The following is an 18,555-nucleotide window of genomic DNA, read 5'->3' on the forward strand; positions in this document are numbered from 1 at the left end:
GAGAATCTGCACATCCCTCCACACTCATCTCCTTCTCTATCTTTAAGCACCCTCCACTGTCCTGAAGTTTCTTTTCAGTCCACTTCTTTAGGGAACAGTAAAAAAGGGAGAAACAGGCAATTTTAGGCACACTTAACCAGTTTCTTCATTTTTGTCACAGGACTCAGACTAATGCTCATGGAACAATTTATTTCTTTAACTTCTTTTTCTATGGTTACATTATAATGACAATACTGGGCCCACTTCTGCAATCAGTGAAATTCCAAATCTCTCACTGAAGTCAGAGGCTTTTAATCATGCGAGTTATGCAGGATTGGGCCCTTGAACTTTACATTCATTTTTGTAAAGAAGATTAAACATATTCCATAACAGATGGTGACAGGTATACAAACATAGCCTAACATTCTATTAATACTAAGTCATGAATTACTAAACTTTCCATTCATACAGTTCTGGGACCCTGCTCCTTTCAGCATTTTGCATACATGAACAAAAGCTTTCCTAAAGGAGGGACATATTATGGGGCATCTTTATTTTATGTATGAACTAATGTGTGTTTATTAAATATGGATTATTGTGTGATTATGGTTTATAATAAAAATCAATGATCCTTAAAATATTTTGGACTTTCTGCTTTGTCGCTTCATGTTACTTTATAAAATAAATAATGCTTATTCCATGTCTATGTATGTTTATACATTGTTTTCATGAATTTTGCATTAATTGAGCTCCAATTGGAACAGAAATTAGCATCAAAAAATATGCAAATGTATTTTCAGCTCACTCCCACTTTGCACACACAAACACTTTTTTTCTACATACAAAAGATACTTTGTACAAGCTCAGTTGTATCCAAAATAATTGGGAAAACATCTGATCTGCCCAAATGGTGCAACCTTTTTTGCACTTTAAGCACGATTTGTGACCTAATTTATTATTTTGCAACAGTAAACAGTGCATCAAGGCCACTGAGGTTTCTGCTTCATGCTTCTGTCCCCTGTTGTGCATGCTGTTTATCTAAGATTATTTAACACTGCTTTGTTATGATATTGATCACTAGTACAAACATGGGCAGACTTCAAAGTTAAAGTTTGTTAGAGAAATGTAAGTACTTAAAAAGATAAATAATTTTAGAAATATCTTTTTCCCCTTTATTGGTTGACTATGTTTGCTAATAACATTTGTCAGAAAATCTGTGATTTGGTTTTCATTTTAGTGTCTCAATAAAAAAAAAAGCTGGACTTAGAATGGATTGCATCTGATGTTGCTAATGTTTCCTGGAAATGGAAAACTGTGATAACAGCTGCTATCTTGGCTCATTTTCAAAAAAAAATTTTGTTTACAGCAGCAATTTACAAGTAGTTAAAACTATTTCCAATAGGCTTGCATCTTTACTAAAAACGTAAGTCAGTCAAATGTTTCCTTTCCAATCAGATTACTTCTTCCATTCTTTCACCAAGTCATTGACTATCAGAATTGTTTTTAGCTAAACAATACATTTATTCTAAAAACAAATGTTAATTTATGAAGTAAACTAAAATTTAGCCACGTATGTAAGACAACACAAAATATAGGTTCTTTCTATTGTTAAAGCAAAAAAAAACCAGGGTAAGAATTAAGAAAGTATCAGCAGATACAATACCTAAAGAGACCATATCAAGTAAATTTAGACCCAAAGTAAAGGTTTTGTTAAAATACATTTTAGAGGAATAGAAAATGTTTCCATGGGTATGTATGTTTTGGTGTTTGTTTAATTGCAAACGTATCTGGTTTCTCCTTAGATTTAAACTTTCCCTTGCAGTGTTTGTAACTAAACACTGTAGCATTGTAGAAGATAAATGATGGGCCTCAGTGGTGAAAAGTAAATTAGGCAACCAAGTTTTGCCTTTGGATGTGCAACTAAAGCTCCTGATGAAGTCAGTGGGAGTTCTGTGCATATTCAAGGGTAGAATTTGGCCCAATAGCTTTGCAAAATACTTTCAGCTTGAATAATTAAAAGGTGTTTTTAATACAAGAAAAGCAGAACATTAAAAAAATTAACATGTTGGTGTCCCTTTTTATGGTCTCAGCAAAATAATGATAAAGACAATCATACTTTTTTTTTTAAACTTTACAGCTAAAATTTGTGCCTGATCATTTGGTATATGCAGTCGCTTTCAAAATTACTCAGTTTATGTAGTGGAGACTATTGTCAGTATGCTAAAGGAATTGTTTATTTCTGTCATGCGCAAATATAGATTTTATTTATTTGGTGTATGAATTCAGTCAAGCCAAGCCACAGCGTTCCTATCAACGATGTTCAAGGCATGAAAACCTCCAGGAAGTTGAGTCATTTTGCAGTCCTCAATAATAGGTGTCATGGTTTGTGACTGCCCACGCTGACAGTGGACTGTTGCTAAAATGCCACCGAAATTCTGCTGCAGCACAAATTCCATGTCCGCTGCGAAACCAGTTCAGCAGGCTCCATTGTCTTTGCAGTAAATCAAACCCAGGTTTGACAATGAGTGGGGGTCCGAGACAAGATAATTATTTCTCTCTTTCTCTGAGGACCATGAAGCTCGCCACACATCCTCTACTGTAAATTCTTCACTCAGTAAAACTTATCCACAATGGATGATGTGAGGGCAGATGACCATGTGGTGGATTAAACAAGTCTTTAGTTAATGGTAGCTGTGACATATCACGCAATTTCATCACGACCTTTGCTACGTTTTCCTCTCTGCGAACACTGGGTGGAGCAATATTGCAGTATATTGAATAGAGATAATACTTCTTGAAATGAGGTTCCTAAGGCATATTAAATGGACTGTATCCAGCTACACAATGATGATGATTTAAAACAGTCCAGGCCACAAGGTTAAGCAAAGAAGTAGTTTAGAATTGTACCCTCTTCATCGCATTTGAGATGGCAATAAGGATTGACACCAACTGGTAAAGGGAAGTAGAGTTTTGGCAAAAGGATGCAAAATTCACTTCCTTGTGCCTCAGTTTTTTCAAATGAAAAAAGGGAAGCATGATACTTACCCTCTATAGTAAAGTGCATGGAGATCTATGAATGAAAATCAATACCTAAGAGCTATGTATTATTGTTATTATTTACTATTGATTATTATTGTTATAATATATTAAATAATATATTATATATTATATAATAATGTATATATAGCTATGTATTATTGTTATTATTTACTATTGATTTGTTCAAAAATGTCTGCTGGAATCAGAATATCCCAGAATACACATTTTAAATCCTTTTTTTGTGCATTAGAAATGAAATAGTTGAATGGTCTTTGACTACAGTCTCACATCTTTGTTATAAAAAAAATGTTTAAGCTCAGAGTAAAGGGCCTGCTTCAAAGTCTCTTCAGCTGTCTGCTTGAATCTCATTCTTTTCAACAAGACCTGAGCAGATTTGAAGAATTTAAAATCTTGGGAAGTTCTAATATTCCAAATGCTATGACTTTTCTACCTTTATGGTTGTACAGCCATTCCAGTTTTAATTCATGTCGTCCATGAAGTCGGACCTTGGAAACAGTCATTGTCAATGGCAAGCTTTAGTACTATTCATTTACATAGAGGCGCTTCAGCACATCCAGCAGATTAAAACACCTTGAATAGAAGGAGACCAGGTCTGCCTAAAAGAGAGCACTAGTGAACTAAAAGAATTTTTAGTACACTTTAAGATTCTAAAGAACTCCCAGAGATAAGAGTAGATCAGATTGAATCTTACAAATTGGTTCCCCTCAGGACATGGCGACTGCCCTCATATACTTAATCCTTAACACTTTAAGAGATTTTTTTGCTTTTCCTTCTTTAATATGTCGTGATTTTAATATTTGTATTTGTAATACTAACTCTCCGAAACTTAAAATGAGCTGAAATTAAATAAACTGGAAAACAAATAATACTTTAAAAAGAACAGGAGTACTTGTGGCACCTTAGAGACTAACAAATTTATTAGAGCATAAGCTTTCGTGGGCTACAGCATCCGAAGAAGTGGGCTGTAGCCCATAAAAGCTTATGCTCTAATAAATTTGTTAGTCTCTAAGGTGCCACAAGTACTCCTGTTCTTCTTTTTGCGGATACAGACTAACACGGCTGCTACTCTGAAACCTGTCAAATAATACTTTAGTATCCTGTTTCAGGATACTAAAGAATAGGATACGAATCATGTCTAGCCTCAAATACATTTTAAAGCAAACTTCACATCCTCCTTTACTCTCCTCCCCAGACCTGTATTGAGGCCTTCAGAGCTCTGTGTTTCCCCTGCTACAGCAGATGGCCTCACTAGCAGGGCCGGCTCCAGGCACCAGCTTGTCAAGCAGGTGCTTGGGGCGGCTGCTCCGGAGAGGGGCGGCACGTCCAGGTATTTAGCGGCAATTCGGCGGATGGTCCCTCACTCCGCGTCGGAGCGAAGGACCTCCCGCCGAATTGCTGCCGCAATTGGCTTGGGGCGGCCAAAACCCTGGATCCGGCCCTGCTCACTAGAGCAGTGTAAGGAATGCCACTCCTGCATATCTTTGTTCTAGTGATTTCATCCACTAAAGCAGTTCTTGACAGGTAAAAAGCCTTTCAGTTCACCTTTCAGTATCATATACTGTTGTACAGAGCTTAGGAGGCAGAGAAACTATTTTTTTGATCCAGGAAAGGAATTAAAAAATATTTTCCCAATTCCAGTCCTCTAGACCTGAAATCTTAGTATTCCTACAGTATGCATGTTCTATACAAGTAACAACATTTTCTCTAAGGACAAGATTTCTTGATCCATGCTGAATCTGCCAGACATTTCGCTTTGACATCATAGTATGACAAATGTGCTTTCTAACATTTCCTTCTTGTTGATTACTGTTGCAAAGAACAGCTTCTTAAAGAGCATGAATCAGATCCATGTTCACACATCGCATATGCAGCATTTCTGTGGCTGACAACATGGGCTCCATATACAAGCCAACAGTGAAATAAAGTTAAACCAGAGAAGGACATACTGAGACTGCTGTAATTTGGTAGCAATTTTTTTCCAAGTACTCATCATTATTATGAGTAGGTATTTAGCCTGAGGTGTGCTTAGGAAATCAGTCTGGCTCATCCATCTAGTGTTGACAAATGCTGGGGTGGATATTGTCCTGTTAGGTTAATCATTACTTTATTTGTCTGAAAGATTTGCTAATTCCTATAGCTATGTAGGATGGCTATTGTGGTACTTAGCAGATGACTTCAATGCTGCAATAACCTTTTTGGTATAGTCATTTGTAAGCTGTGTCTTGAAATTAGAGTGGACAATGACTGTCTTGAGGATATCAACCTTGCACAGGTTGTGCATGTCTGATGAAATTTTTTTGTAATGATAGTCTGCACATCACCTCAGCAATCCCTTGCATACTGTTTCCCTTATCATTGCCTAACCCTATCAGGTACCTTTTAATCAAACCTCCAAGCCGTTTAATCTAGGAAATATTTTACACATCTTGTCCCAGTATTGAATGCTTCTACAAATTCTTCTGCACAGGAAACAGCTGAGATATACATCCTGCCCCCACCACAACTGAAGTGCATAGTCATCCTCTGGAGACCTAATCCAGATCTCCCACTTTGTGATATATCACTGTTACTTCAATATTATGGCATTTTGAATGGACTTTTTTAAGACATATGAAAGCTGTTTAAGCTCATTATCAAAGAGAATGTAGGATTAAAAATTACAGATTTTAGCAAACAATTTGAAAATCAATAATTCGTTTACTTATCTGCCAAGACCAGGGCCGGCTCCAGGGTTTTGGCTGCCCCAAGCAGCCAAAACAAAACAAAACAAAAAGTCGCAATCTAAAAAAAGCCACGATCACAATCTGCGGCGGCAATTCGGTGGGAGGTCCTTCACTCCCAGACGGAGTGAGGGACCATCCGCCGAATTGCCGCCAAATACCTGGACCTGCTGCCCCACTCCGGAGCAGCCGCCCCAAGCACCTGCTTGAGAAGCTGGTACCTGCAGCCAGCCCTGGCCAAGACGTAAGTTCAGGGCTTCCCCTGTTGCAGCTAATGAAATCACAAATACCTTCAGGCGCTGTCAGGAATGTTGGCAGTACAGTTCTCTTCATAGATGAAGTGCTACCATCAATCTAAGGCCTTTTTTGTTAGATAAAAGCATATTTAACCAAAACACCATTTGATTTGTAATGCTTTCTTTCTTCCTTTCTTTCTTTCTTACCATTGCTTACACAACCCATTTTGTGTAAATTAAAACAATCTGCTGCAATACTAGGTTGCTGTCTTCCACATGATGGTATAGTCCATTATTTCTAACATCATAGCCATTTCCATAGTCCGTGGTGTCACAAATGTGTTCTGAAATCACTCATGTAATCAGATAGAGAGTTGTGATTTTTTTTAAAAGGGAGCCATCATCATATCTTTCAGATGAGAATACTTGTCTTTACATACCATAATTGTATACAACATTTTGCAAATAATAACGCACAAGAGTTTACAAGGTTGATAAATTGTTATACATATAACTGTAACAGAGTGTTAGCAGTTCTCTAGGATCAAATTTCTACCATTACAATGATTTTTCACATAACCACTGTTCAGCTGATCTCTGCATGTGTACAGGGCTGCAAAATTTTTACCAGTTTCTCTCTGTAAGAACTACAGAAATCCAGAATCCAGATCTAGCTCTAGGAGTCATTTGGGCCCAAATTCAGAAAAACACTTAAGCATGAATGATGCTTAAATTTAAATATGTAAGTAGTCCCATTGAATTAATGTGCTTAAAACTAAGCATGTGGCTAAGTGCTTTTCTGGATTGGGGTTTTATAGATCTGCACTCTGAAGAACAGGCACTGCAGATACGGCAGCAGTAAAACCTGGCCCACCCTTTTAATGTGCCTTAGTCCTGACCTGAAAGGAACCATTGTCTTTAGCAGTGTGAAGTTGTTTCAGTGTCCTTGATAATTGTATCCTTGGCCTGTCTGCTAAGCCTGTCAACAAAATGGCCAGATAGTATTATTTGAGATGCTGAATTATATGATGTAGATACTTGTCCACTAATAACTGGAGTGAGGCCACTAACTAATTTCCCATGGACCACCAAACAAGCATCAGATAGTAACCACTACCAGTGACTTTGTATCCTGGCTGGACTAGAGCCCATTGACAATCCCCTAAGCCATCCAGTGTCCTTAACAAATTATTGTTGATGTACGTTTTGGAGAATATTCATGCTGAGAGAGTCGGATCTTTGGAGATTTTGAAGTGCTGTTTTCTGGCAAATTGCAATACATTTTTCCCCTTTAAATCTCTCTTAAAATCCCTGGGAGCAGAATTATCCATCACTGTTTTGCATTTTTAAAACTTTTGTGCAGCAGTTTACACTGAGCTCTTTACATTAGCTAATGTGCTGTTTGTGCACAAATAAACACCACAGCCAGTTCTCAACCTGCTCCAGGTTAAAGAAGGCCGTGACAGTTGTTGTTCTGTCTAAGAGCTAGACTAATTTGTCCTCTTGACATTAACTTAATGTAACACATTTTTCAGGGAGTAGAAGTAGATTGAGTGGTGTGTTGTGCTCCAAATATATCTCTTTGGCCAAGTGACACCCCCTCTTTGAGCTCCACTATCTGAAATACTGTAGGCATGTGGATCTGGTGTTTAGCATGGAACAGTCCCAAAAAAGCATCCCACTAAGGATTTCATATACCACAGCAGACCCTAGCTTTTCAGAGATAAGCATTTATATATCTGGCAATTGCGTTTTGTCCCAACTGTCACTATGAAATGAAGCAGTAATGGTCTTAAGATGTTACTGACTAGCTATGAGACTGTCTCCAGAGACAACGCCTGTGGATGTTAATAAAATTTGTTTTCTATATTTTTAAAATCCAGAATAGCACCTAGATACTAAGATAATGGGCACATTACAAATATATTTTAGACCATATTGACAAGTTCAATGGAAACAGGATGGATGATGAATGGATAAATAGAATTTCATATATTTAAATCCTGCAACATTATATGTCACAGGATAAAGATTGCAGTGAAGTTATTGTGATTGACCAGCAATTCTATTTAGCTATGTCGTGTTTTCAGAAAGCTACAAGGAAAACTCTAACATGATGTTGTATTTTGTTTTTATTAACCAGTGAATTCAGGAGACGGTATTGACTACAGCCAGCAGAAGCGTGAAAATATTGGAGATTTGATTCAAGAGACACTGGAAGCCTTTGAGCGCTATGGTGGAGAAGACGCTTATATCAACATTAAATACATGGTCCCTACCTATCAATCGTGCTTGTTAAACTAACAGATAGGACAGTTGTTTCAACGGGATGATTCCATTTGTATTCTCAAAGGCTATAACCAATTCTGTATAATATCGTGTTGTTCATGCTTTCTTCCTCTACAGCTGCTAAAGTAGTGGCTTCTGGACCATTAAACTGCTAGCACTGTTGTGAACAAGTCTTTCCAATACATAAATAGTGCCTGTTCCTTAGATTACAATGGTGTACTGTGCTTATTTGTTCTGCGAAAGAATTACTTCTTTATAACAGAGCTGACTGGAGCAGAAGTCAGAGTTAAACCTTCAGTTGTGTAGACAATAAAACTATAATTTTCATACACAATTCAGCAATTGCTGTTCTGTGTCCACTTGCCATGGGGGTGATGCCAGGGGTTGTAACAAGAAGAGTTTATGCTGACTGCTTAATAGGTGTTTGTGATGGAAAAGAAAGTTCAGCAATGCCTCTCCAGCAGCTGAGCAAAATGATGTGCTCTGATATACAATAAAACTGTTGAATGTATATACCAATTACAGTAGGAAACTTTCTACAGTCCATTATAAAGCTCTGTGATAAAAATTAATTAATGTTTCTTCCTCACTCATGATATGGGTTTCCAGGTGTTTTCCTTTTTATGTAGTTTGGGTTCTTATTTAGGAAAATATAACATGTGAGAGTCGTTTTAAAAAAAATCTCAAATTTATCAGCTGGGGTAAGGTGAATATAGATTCATAGATTCTAGGACTGGAAGGGAGCTCGAGAGGTCATCGAGTCCAGTCCCCTGCCCGCATGGCAGGACCAAATACTGTCTAGACCATCCCTGATAGACATTTATCTAACCTACTCTTAAATATCTCCAGAGATGGAGATTCCACAACCTCCCTAGGCAATTTATTCCAGTGTTTAACCACCCTGACAGTTAGGAACTTTTTCCTAATGTCCAACCTAGACCTCCCTTGCTGCAGTTTAAACCCATTGCTTCTTGTTCTATCCTTAGAGGCTAAGGTGAACAAGTTTTCTCCCTCCTCCTTATGACACCCTTTTAGATACCTGAAAACTGCTATCATGTCCCCTCTCAGTCTTCTCTTTTCCAAACTAAACAAACCCAATTCTTTCAGCCTTCCTTCATAGGTCATGTTCTCAAGACCTTTAATCATTCTTGTTGCTCTTCTCTGGACCCTTTCCAATTTCTCCACATCTTTCTTGAAATGCGGTGCCCAGAACTGGACACAATACTCCAGCTGAGGCCTAACCAGAGCAGAGTAGAGCGGAAGAATGACTTCTCGTGTCTTGCTCACAACACACCTGTTAATACATCCCAGAATCACGTTTGCTTTTTTTGCAACAGCATCACACTGTTGACTCATATTTAGCTTGTGGTGCACTATAACCCCTAGATCCCTTTCTGCCGTACTCCTTCCTAGACAGTCTCTTCCCATTCTGTATGTGTGAAACTGATTTTTTCTTCCTAAGCGGAGCACTTTGCATTTGTCTTTGTTAAACTTCATCCTGTTTAACTCAGACCATTTCTCCAATATGTCCTGATCATTTTGAATTATGACCCTGTCCTCCAAAGCAGTTGCAATCCCTCCCAGTTTGGTATCATCCGCAAACTTAATAAGTGTACTTTCTATGCCAATATCTAAGTCGTTAATAAGATATTGAACGGAACCAGTCCCAAAACAGACCCCTGCGGAACCCCACTCGTTATGCCTTTCCAGCAGGATTGGGAACCATTAATAACAACTCTCTGAGTATGGTTATCCAGCCAGTTATGCACCCACCTTATAGTAGCCCCATCTAAATTGTATTTGCCTAGTTTATCGATAAGAATATCATGTGATCAAATGCCTTACTAAAGTCTAGGTATACCACATCCACAGCTTCTCCCTTATCCACAAGACTCGTTATCCTATCAAAGAAAGCTATCAGATTGGTTTGACATGATTTGTTCTTTACAAATCCATGCTGGCTGTTCCCTATCACCTTACCACCTTCCAAGTGTTTGCAGATGATTTCCTTAATTACTTGCTCCATTATCTTCCCTGGCACAGAAGTTAAACTAACTGGTCTGTAGTTTCCTGGGTTGTTTTTATTTCCCTTTTTATAGATGGGCACTATATTTGCCCTTTTCCAGTCTTCTGGAATCTCTCCGTCTCCCATGATTTTCCAAAGATAATAGTTAGAGGCTCAGATACCTCCTCTATTAGCTCCTTGTATATGTATTATACAATCCCAAAACAAAGTTCTATATTAACCAAACATTGCAGAGTTGTTTATATAAAAAGGACACTAGTATTTTTCATAGCTCTTAACATCTTTTTTTAATTGTTTATAGTTTATAATTGTTTGTAAGTTTCCTCACTAAATAAGTTGTTGTCACCCTTGCATCTCCATAGCAGGTTGTTTCCATAGCCTTGCATGTAATGAGGCTTTTGGAATTGATTTTATTAATTTAAATACATAGATATAAAGTACATCAATAAAGAATTACATGAACTTCAGTATTGCCACACCCACTCATTCAAAAATCATGAGGTTGTTTTTGTTGGGGGGGAGGGTTAATTACAAATTTTGGGCTCATTGTATTTGTCTTCTACTTTCTGATCTTTTAAGCTGCACCTGGGTCACATTTTCAAGCTTGTCTATGTCAACATGAGGGCTAGAAACTTACTTTTTTCATGACAGCTGAGATCCTCATGAATCTGGGTGATTGGGCTTTGAGAAAAACATCAGCTATCACTAGACTCATGACAAAATCATGGAAGTTGGGAACCCAGGAACTTTAAAAATTAAACCATTTTGGAAAATCATTTTAGGAAGGTAAATCAAATTGTGGGGCTGCCAACCCTGACAAATGTACCTTTAAGCATGACAGGCAGTGTGTTTCTGGGCAATTATAGCATAACTCAAAGTGCTTTATAAAGCACAAGACCAAAGGCCAAGTGATTTAAAGCACTTCAGTAATGGTATGACCTTCAAATACACTCCCTAGTTGGTTTACTGCTATCAAGAGATGGGATTTATACATAAAAATGGAAAATTGAGCTCCTGCATTCACCAGTTCATATAGATGCAGCACTGACATACACTTAGCCTAGCGACAATTTCTAATGGAATATAATTATCAAACAGCCTTAGCCAGATCTTCAGCTGTTGTAAATAAGCACAGCATCAGTGAGGCCAGTTACTACATGGATTTAGACCAGGTCAACGGTAAAGTTTTTTTTACCTCAAGTTTGTTGCCAATTAGCTTAAAGGAGGTAAAAGTTGTAAAGGCTGGTGTGGACACTAGGCTACAAGGTAAACCACAATCCCTTTGTATTCTGCAACAAACATTTGGGGAGTGCCCAGATTACCTTTCTAGCCCTGTTAAGTAACTCAAGTTAATTGGCAATCAATTAACTCAAGGTAAAAAATGACTAATGTAGAAAAGACTCAGCTGTGGATCTGGCTTTTTACCTACATACCTCTCTGAGACAAGGATGGATTGGATAAGTCTTTTACAGGTAGACCTGATCCACCTGGAATGGATGACACCTCGACATGCACTTAAAACCGAACAGGTTGTTGTGCTTCTAAAAATATGGGGTGTGGGCTTAATGGTGCTAAAAGGACTCAACTCCTAGGGCTGGATTAAAGCATAAACACTATTGAGCCCTGTCTATGGCCCTAATTCCTGGAGTCATGTGATTACATCAGACTCTGCTTTCATTTTTTTTAAAAGATAAGTTTATAGTTTTCATGCTTGTGAAGATAACATTGAAAAATGTGACTTGTGTAGTGACCACTAGCTGAGCCCACTGAAATCATAGCGCTGACAGGTGAGCTGCCTTGTGTCTCTCAGTGGCTGTAAACTGCCAGACTTATTACTCTGGATTTCCTGCAAACTCTACACCTCTTCCTCCCCACAATAGGCTTTAGACAGGTGGTAGGAGAAATGGAGTATGGTGGACCCCACCCAAGCAGATATTCAGTTGCTGGGGAAAGTCCTTGCCCTACCAACCTCTGCCTCTCCTGTGGGCAGGGGAGCACTGATTCCTGTCCTGGGGGAAAGAAGGGGGTCCCAGGCCCCTGCCATGCTAGGTCACACCCTGAATCCAGAATGGCTTCCTTGTCAGTTTCTCTGATGCTTTCAATGCCCTAATGCACTAATGCAGGGGCATTGTTTGCACTAGATGTGAGCAATCTGTGCTTTCATAGAGTGAAAAAAATGGTTTTTAAATGTTAATTTCAAGTTTAACACTGTGCTGAATGTCCCCTTATGGGTCTAATTTGATCATTCAGTATATAATCCTACAGCTACTTTAATTTTAAAAAATTCTAGGCGCAAGCTAGACAGCTTGCATACTGTTTAGAGTATGTAGTGCTTGAGGATCCTGTTTATAAAACTATTTGCACTTGAGAAATAAAACACAGTTAGTGTTTAAAGCATAGATCAGCGTCAGAATGTTTCAAAGTTGTGTTCAAGCCACTGGAACATTTGCACTTCCCCATTCTAAACAGAAGTTTCTGATCTAAGTCAGCTCAGAATATGAGGCTTGCAGGTCTAGTGAGCCTTCAATTCCTGTTTTTCAAAGGGGTGGTGTGGGGGAGAGCATGAGGGAGAGAAAAGATGCTGCACAAGTTTCTGTGACAAGCCCCTCATATAAAGCCTCAAGTTGTAGAAGAATCGGAGCACTCACTGGACAGGCATTGGAAGTGATCAGAGGCAATGCTAGCTAGGACACTGCAATAAACATTCTTCAGGCCACACCCTTAGTGCTGCAGTTTGTCTATGGGGGCCCATCTCAGCACACACAAGCAAGAGAAAATTTTAGACCTCAAACTAAAATGCTGTGGTCTCGCTAACCATAGCGTGTTGGAACAACTACTAAAACCTATGAAATGGGAACTAATCCTGGTACCTTAACAGTGTGAGCAACACAAAATCATCTTATCATGATTCAGTGGAGAAGCACAAGTAGGTAAAGATTAATTATCTTGGTTGGGGTGGAATGGGGTGAACAGGAGCACATGGAAAAACAGGGAAAAATGTGGGTCTGTTTGTAATCAGATTCTAATGACACTGGCTCTTATAACAATCACTTATTACCTGGTTTGAAACCGAATATAGTATGGTTTTTTTAGTAGATTGATACAGCAAGACATGACGAGTAAATGCCAACCATGCCAGTATTCTGATGCAAATTGTATGAAAAAGCTGTCACTAAAGTTGAGGCAGCTGGACAGGGAGGGTGATAATCAGTAGGCCAAGTATCAGAGGGGTAGCCGTGTTAGTCTGAATCTGTAAAAAGCAACAGGGGGTCCTGTGGCACCTTTGAGACTAACAGAAGTACTGGGAGCATAAGCTTTCGTGGGTAAGAACCTCACTTCTTCAGATGCAAGAAGTGAGGTTCTTACCCACGAAAGCTTATGCTCCCAATACTTCTGTTAGTCTCAAAAGTGCCCCAGGACTCTCTGTTGCTTTAATCAGTAGGCCAGTATGCTTCTCCCCACACATCCCCTATTCTGTTTTATGCCACAGGGGAAGGAAATGCACATCACTTTCAGGGCTTGTCTACAAGCAGGTTTTTTTGTTGTTTTTTGCACCGCTATGCCGATGTTCATTTAGAAACCAATAAAGGTAATGTGGTGCAATGCCCTAATGTGAAGGCTGTGATATCAGTATAAAGGTGCTTGTACGGGTATAGTTTACTTGTATGCATTTACAGGAATAAGCTATACTAGTAGAAGCACCTTTTTATACCAGGAGGACTGCACTCAGACGAGGGCTTGTAGTGACCTAGTGATTCCTGTATAAAATTACACAGCAGTGAAATAATTAAATCCGGACCAAAAATGTGTTGCTCGGGTCTCAAAAATAGCCCTGGAGAACAAGGAAAAAGGCCAGATAAGTGGTGTGATCTACACTTTCAATGCATAGTCATCACCACCTCCGAAGTCCTGGGGTCCCTGGCCCTTGGGCAGTCAGCATGGTGGGACAGCCCTGGAGCCAAGGCCCCTTGCACCCTGCCACAGGACACCCAAGCTCCTACCTCTGCAGCAGCCGCAGTGAGCCTAGAAGCCAGAAAGACCTAGTTTGAACCAGGATTCTCAGGGCTTCCAGACTCCCTGCCATGGAACTGTAAGCCAAGCCCTGGCTAGAACTGGAGCTCCCAGCATCTAGCTTTGTGGCGGCTAGGAACCTTGAAGCCCTGGTGTCCTCAGATAGCCTGTATAGTGGGGGCTACCCAGAGCTGTGAACCCTGTAAGCCTAGGCTCAGCAGCGCACCAGGTGAGATAGCAGGAAACCAGGCAGGCTTCTGTCTGGATCCAGCATTTGGTTTCAGAGATTGTCAAACTAGAGATGTTTCTGCACAACAGCTTAGCCTCCACAAATTGGAATTTTTTCAATGAAAGTCATTTTCATCTGAAAATTCCCAAACAGCGCTAGTTGGGCCCCTGCACAGTTTTCAGTGATGCAGCCAGGTGGTGATGAGGTTGTTCTATGCAATTAGTTCCCATAAAGACCCACCGTAACTTGCATGCTAAGAAGTGACATTAGTTAGTGATGGCCCTGGCTTTAAATTTGTGGGACAAGGACTTGAACACCTTGGCCTCCCACCCAGACAGCAACTGCCAAGTTACAACAAGAAAAGAGTAACTCCTCCTAACCCTTCCCCAATGCGTAATCTTGCAAAAGCACAGTCAGGCCACAGTCTTTCCACTCCCCAGGTTTATAGGCAATGACTTAGTTTCTACCCAGCTCCCTATCAAGTGTTAGCCCCCATATCTCTGGGTGTGGCCTGTGTCTCTCTCAATGCTCCATGCACTGGGCCTCCACTGTGCTACACTGAACCAAACAGCAAGTGGAGGGGATGGAAGAAGGGGCACTGACCTCCAGCCATGAAAGTGAGTGGCTGTAGGGAGAAAAATTACAGAGGCAAAGGCTTCTCCTCTGCAGTTTTCACTGCATAGCGAGCGCATGGGGAGGTGGCTGATGCTTTGGGGTGGGTGATGCAGAGCGGCTCTTGGCATTAGTTAAAGCAGAACATTTCTGCAAGACTTGCCTTCTGTTGTTTCTACCACAATGAAGGCCTAGACGTGTCTGAGGGTGAGGGAGAAATAGCAGCTGTTTTGCTGAGGTATGGGAACTGGAATGAACATGCTGAGGGGAGCAGCACTTTGCAGTAATGGCCCAAATATCATGCATGGAGCTGTTCTGAGCCACACCAGGCCCTTTGGGGATAGAAGTATCATACCCTCAGTGCTGCCATAAATCTCTCCCAACAAAAGGGACAGGGCATTAAGATTTCTTAGAGGTGAAGTAAGTTTGTCTTCCTGTGGTCGGGGACAACTTGGCCCATGGAATCCTAGCAAACAGAGTAGGGAACATCTCTAGGTTGGTGTTTAGCTCATCCCTGCCATATTCAGGATTGGCCTCTAAGTCCTAGTCTTGTGCCTACACTAGATCCCTAAAAAATGTTATGGCCAACAGGGCCGGCTCCAGGCACCAGCCGAGCAAGCTAGTGCTTGGGGCGGCAGATTCTTTGGGGTGGCATTCCACCCAATCCTAGGGCGGCACAGCCACTCCTTTTTTTTTTTTTTTTCCGGTTCACTGATCTGGCCGCCCTGTAGGGGGCGGGGGCGCGGAGGAGCAGAGCGCCCTGCTGGGAGAGGGCTGCGCACTCTGTCTGCCCCAGCCGGTGCCAGGTCTGTAGCAAGCCCAGCAGGGCAGACCGCGTCCTTCCCTCCCTGCCGACCAGAGCAGTGCAGAGCCCTCCCGGCAGGCAGCGCGGCGCTCAGGGCCATGTGGCGAGCGCCCTGCTGAAGCCCTGGCCGCCCCCCTATTCTCTCTCCCCCCCACTCTCCTCTCTTTTCCCCGCCCCCCCCCCCCCCCCCCCCCGCTAGCTGGGGCACGTCTGCAGCGCAGGGAGTCCCCCTGCACCCTGGCTCTGGCCGCCCTGCAGGGTTGTTTTTTTTTTTTTTTTTTTTTTTTGCTGCTTTGGCTGCACCGCAGGTTGTTTTTTGCTTGGGGCAGCAAAAAAAGCCAGAGCCGGTCCTGATGGCCAAACTTGAGACCTCCAGTATCATGTCATATTGCCAGGTGGTGGGATACCATGTATTGAGCAGCTAGCCAATGGTATGTGAATCACGTGCACTGATTAACTGATGCAGTGCATGTTGAATGAACGTGTCCTTTGTAGCAAATCACTTGTGTTCATGGGTTGCCTGAGGTGTCATTTTCTTCTTTTCAGTTCTCACAGAAATGTTTTCTGGATGGTGGTTTATTCACTTGACCCTTCCACCACTGAGAGAATTTTTTTAAATATTGCTTATGGTCATTGTTTCATCATTTAGTATGGGGAGGGGGGTGTCTTTTTTTCTTTTCTTTTTCTTTAATCAAGATTATTTACCCTTGTATGCTATTGTACAGAGTTTCAGTATAAATATAGCGAAGAGTCCTGTGGCACCTTATAGACTAACAGATGTATTGGAGCATGAGCTTTTGTGGGCAAATACTCACTTCGTCGGATGCATGTATAAATATAGGGGCTGTAAAGACTAGTCCCTACTAGTTATATTCTTGTAATTGTTTTACTTTACTAGGGTGTGAGATTTACTTAAGAGCTTAGACTAGAACCTGTTCAATAAAAAGATGACTAGAAGGTCCCACACTTGGCTGTTGCTGTAGCCTGAACTCATTGCATGTGCCAGAGGTGCCTTGAATTCAAACCCCCACCCCATTTACAACCCCTCCCCCTGCACAAACTCCCTTTATCCCCTTCTACTTCAGGGACTCCTTGTAACCCACCATACCCCCATCATCTCCCTTATACCAGGAACTCTGTGTGCCTCCTGTTCCACACCCTTCCCCACACTAGCAGGGACTCTGTGTACTCCCCTTGTCTCCCCACATGCTAGGAGCTGTGGCCTGCATGTCCCTCTTTCCCCATAACACTGTACCCCATTTCCCCCCTGCCCCATGCCAGGGATTCTGAGTGTCCCCTTTCCCCTGGCATTTGTTTTCTTTCTGATTGAAAAATAAGTCCTTGAGAGTATCAGCATTTTAAACTGCACTGGGATAATGAGCAGAGCTGAGATGGGGGCTATCATTTTATTGGGAGACCGATATTAATGGGTGCCATCCATCTATAACAATTCTTTGAGTTATAAACATTACAGCAGTAGTAGGAGCTGCTGGGTCTGCTAACCCAATGAAAGGACTCTCTGTGCATGTCTCCCTGTTTTGGTTGTCCAGTTTTCACTACAAGCAATAGGATTCTGTCCTTTCATGCCTAGAACATTCCCTGATTTTTTTTTTTTTTTTTGTACTTGATCACGTATTCTCTTATTACAGGGAAGCAGAAGAACACTTTCAAGTTGAGTGTAGGGCCTTGCTAAGCTCTGCCAATAATAGAATAAAGAAATTTTTTCAATGTATTCATCGTTTTCTCCTTCTGGGCTGGATCCTGCTCCTGTTGGTCATTGTCAATTACCTTAGATTTCAGTGGCGTCTGGACTGTCCCCTTTCCTCATTTTCTATGAGCTCGAGAGATATTTTTGTGAATTGTAATTGTGATCTCCAGACTCAGGAACCTAGGCAGCAGGCAAAGGTTCTGGAGAGTGAAATCTATGAAGTCGCCTACAGAACCATTATATGAAATTCTCCAGTATGCAATGGGCTGCTCAGGGCAATTACTTTAATGCTGCCATTAACAGCAATTGGAAGGCTAAATTTTCCCCTCCTCTCAGGAAAATAAAACTTTCAGAGTTATGAATAATAGGTGTATCTAAGACAAATAAAGCTTAACTCAGTTATTGCAATGCCAATGGTAAAACCTATATCTTTTCTAAAGTACTCTTGGAAAAAAGCTTGGAAGTCTTACTGTTCAATACAGTTTTATTTCTCAGCTATTTGCTCGAAGAACTCAGTGCTCGAAACTTTTTTTTAATAACACTGAATCATTTGTGGCTGTTACAGAAGTAGAAATTGCTACTCTACTGCCTCAAGAATCGAAGTGAGGGAACATCTGCTCTAAACTTCTTGCATCCAATTATTGCTGTCTATGCGTTATTACTTACGGGAGTAATGTGACTAACGCTTTTTTCTGCTGATGTGCAGTGCTTTGGCCTAAAATATGTTTGGCTTAGTTAAGACCAACCTACAGCTAAAACTATGTCCATATATAATCAAGCCCACATGTAGTTTGATGCAATTAAGGGCACAATAAGAGCATTCTAAAAGATTGCTTTTTAAAAGGCCTTTTGTCCACTTCCCACTCCCACCCCAACCTCC

General features: G+C 40.8%; 1 protein-coding gene and 1 long non-coding RNA gene across 9 annotated transcripts in view; one reads left to right on the plus strand and one right to left on the minus strand.

Annotated features, from left to right (window-relative positions):
• The window catches only part of PACRG (parkin coregulated), a 455,962-nt gene extending 447,469 nt beyond the window's left edge, over positions 1 to 8,493 (plus strand). For all 8 annotated transcript variants that reach the window (XM_005287947.4, XM_024108470.3, XM_024108474.3 and 5 more), the window contains one exon: positions 8,139 to 8,493. In XM_005287947.4, the coding sequence (XP_005288004.1) occupies positions 8,139 to 8,299 (161 nt within the window). In that variant the 3' untranslated portion in view covers positions 8,300 to 8,493. The remainder of the gene's footprint in view (positions 1 to 8,138) is intronic.
• The window catches only part of LOC122174379 (uncharacterized), a 54,586-nt gene that overhangs the window by 13,313 nt on the left and 22,718 nt on the right, over positions 1 to 18,555 (minus strand). The window lies entirely within an intron of this gene.

Source organism: Chrysemys picta, chromosome 3 (genome assembly GCF_011386835.1).
Source record: "Chrysemys picta bellii isolate R12L10 chromosome 3, ASM1138683v2, whole genome shotgun sequence".
Classification (NCBI taxonomy): Eukaryota; Metazoa; Chordata; order Testudines; family Emydidae; genus Chrysemys; species Chrysemys picta.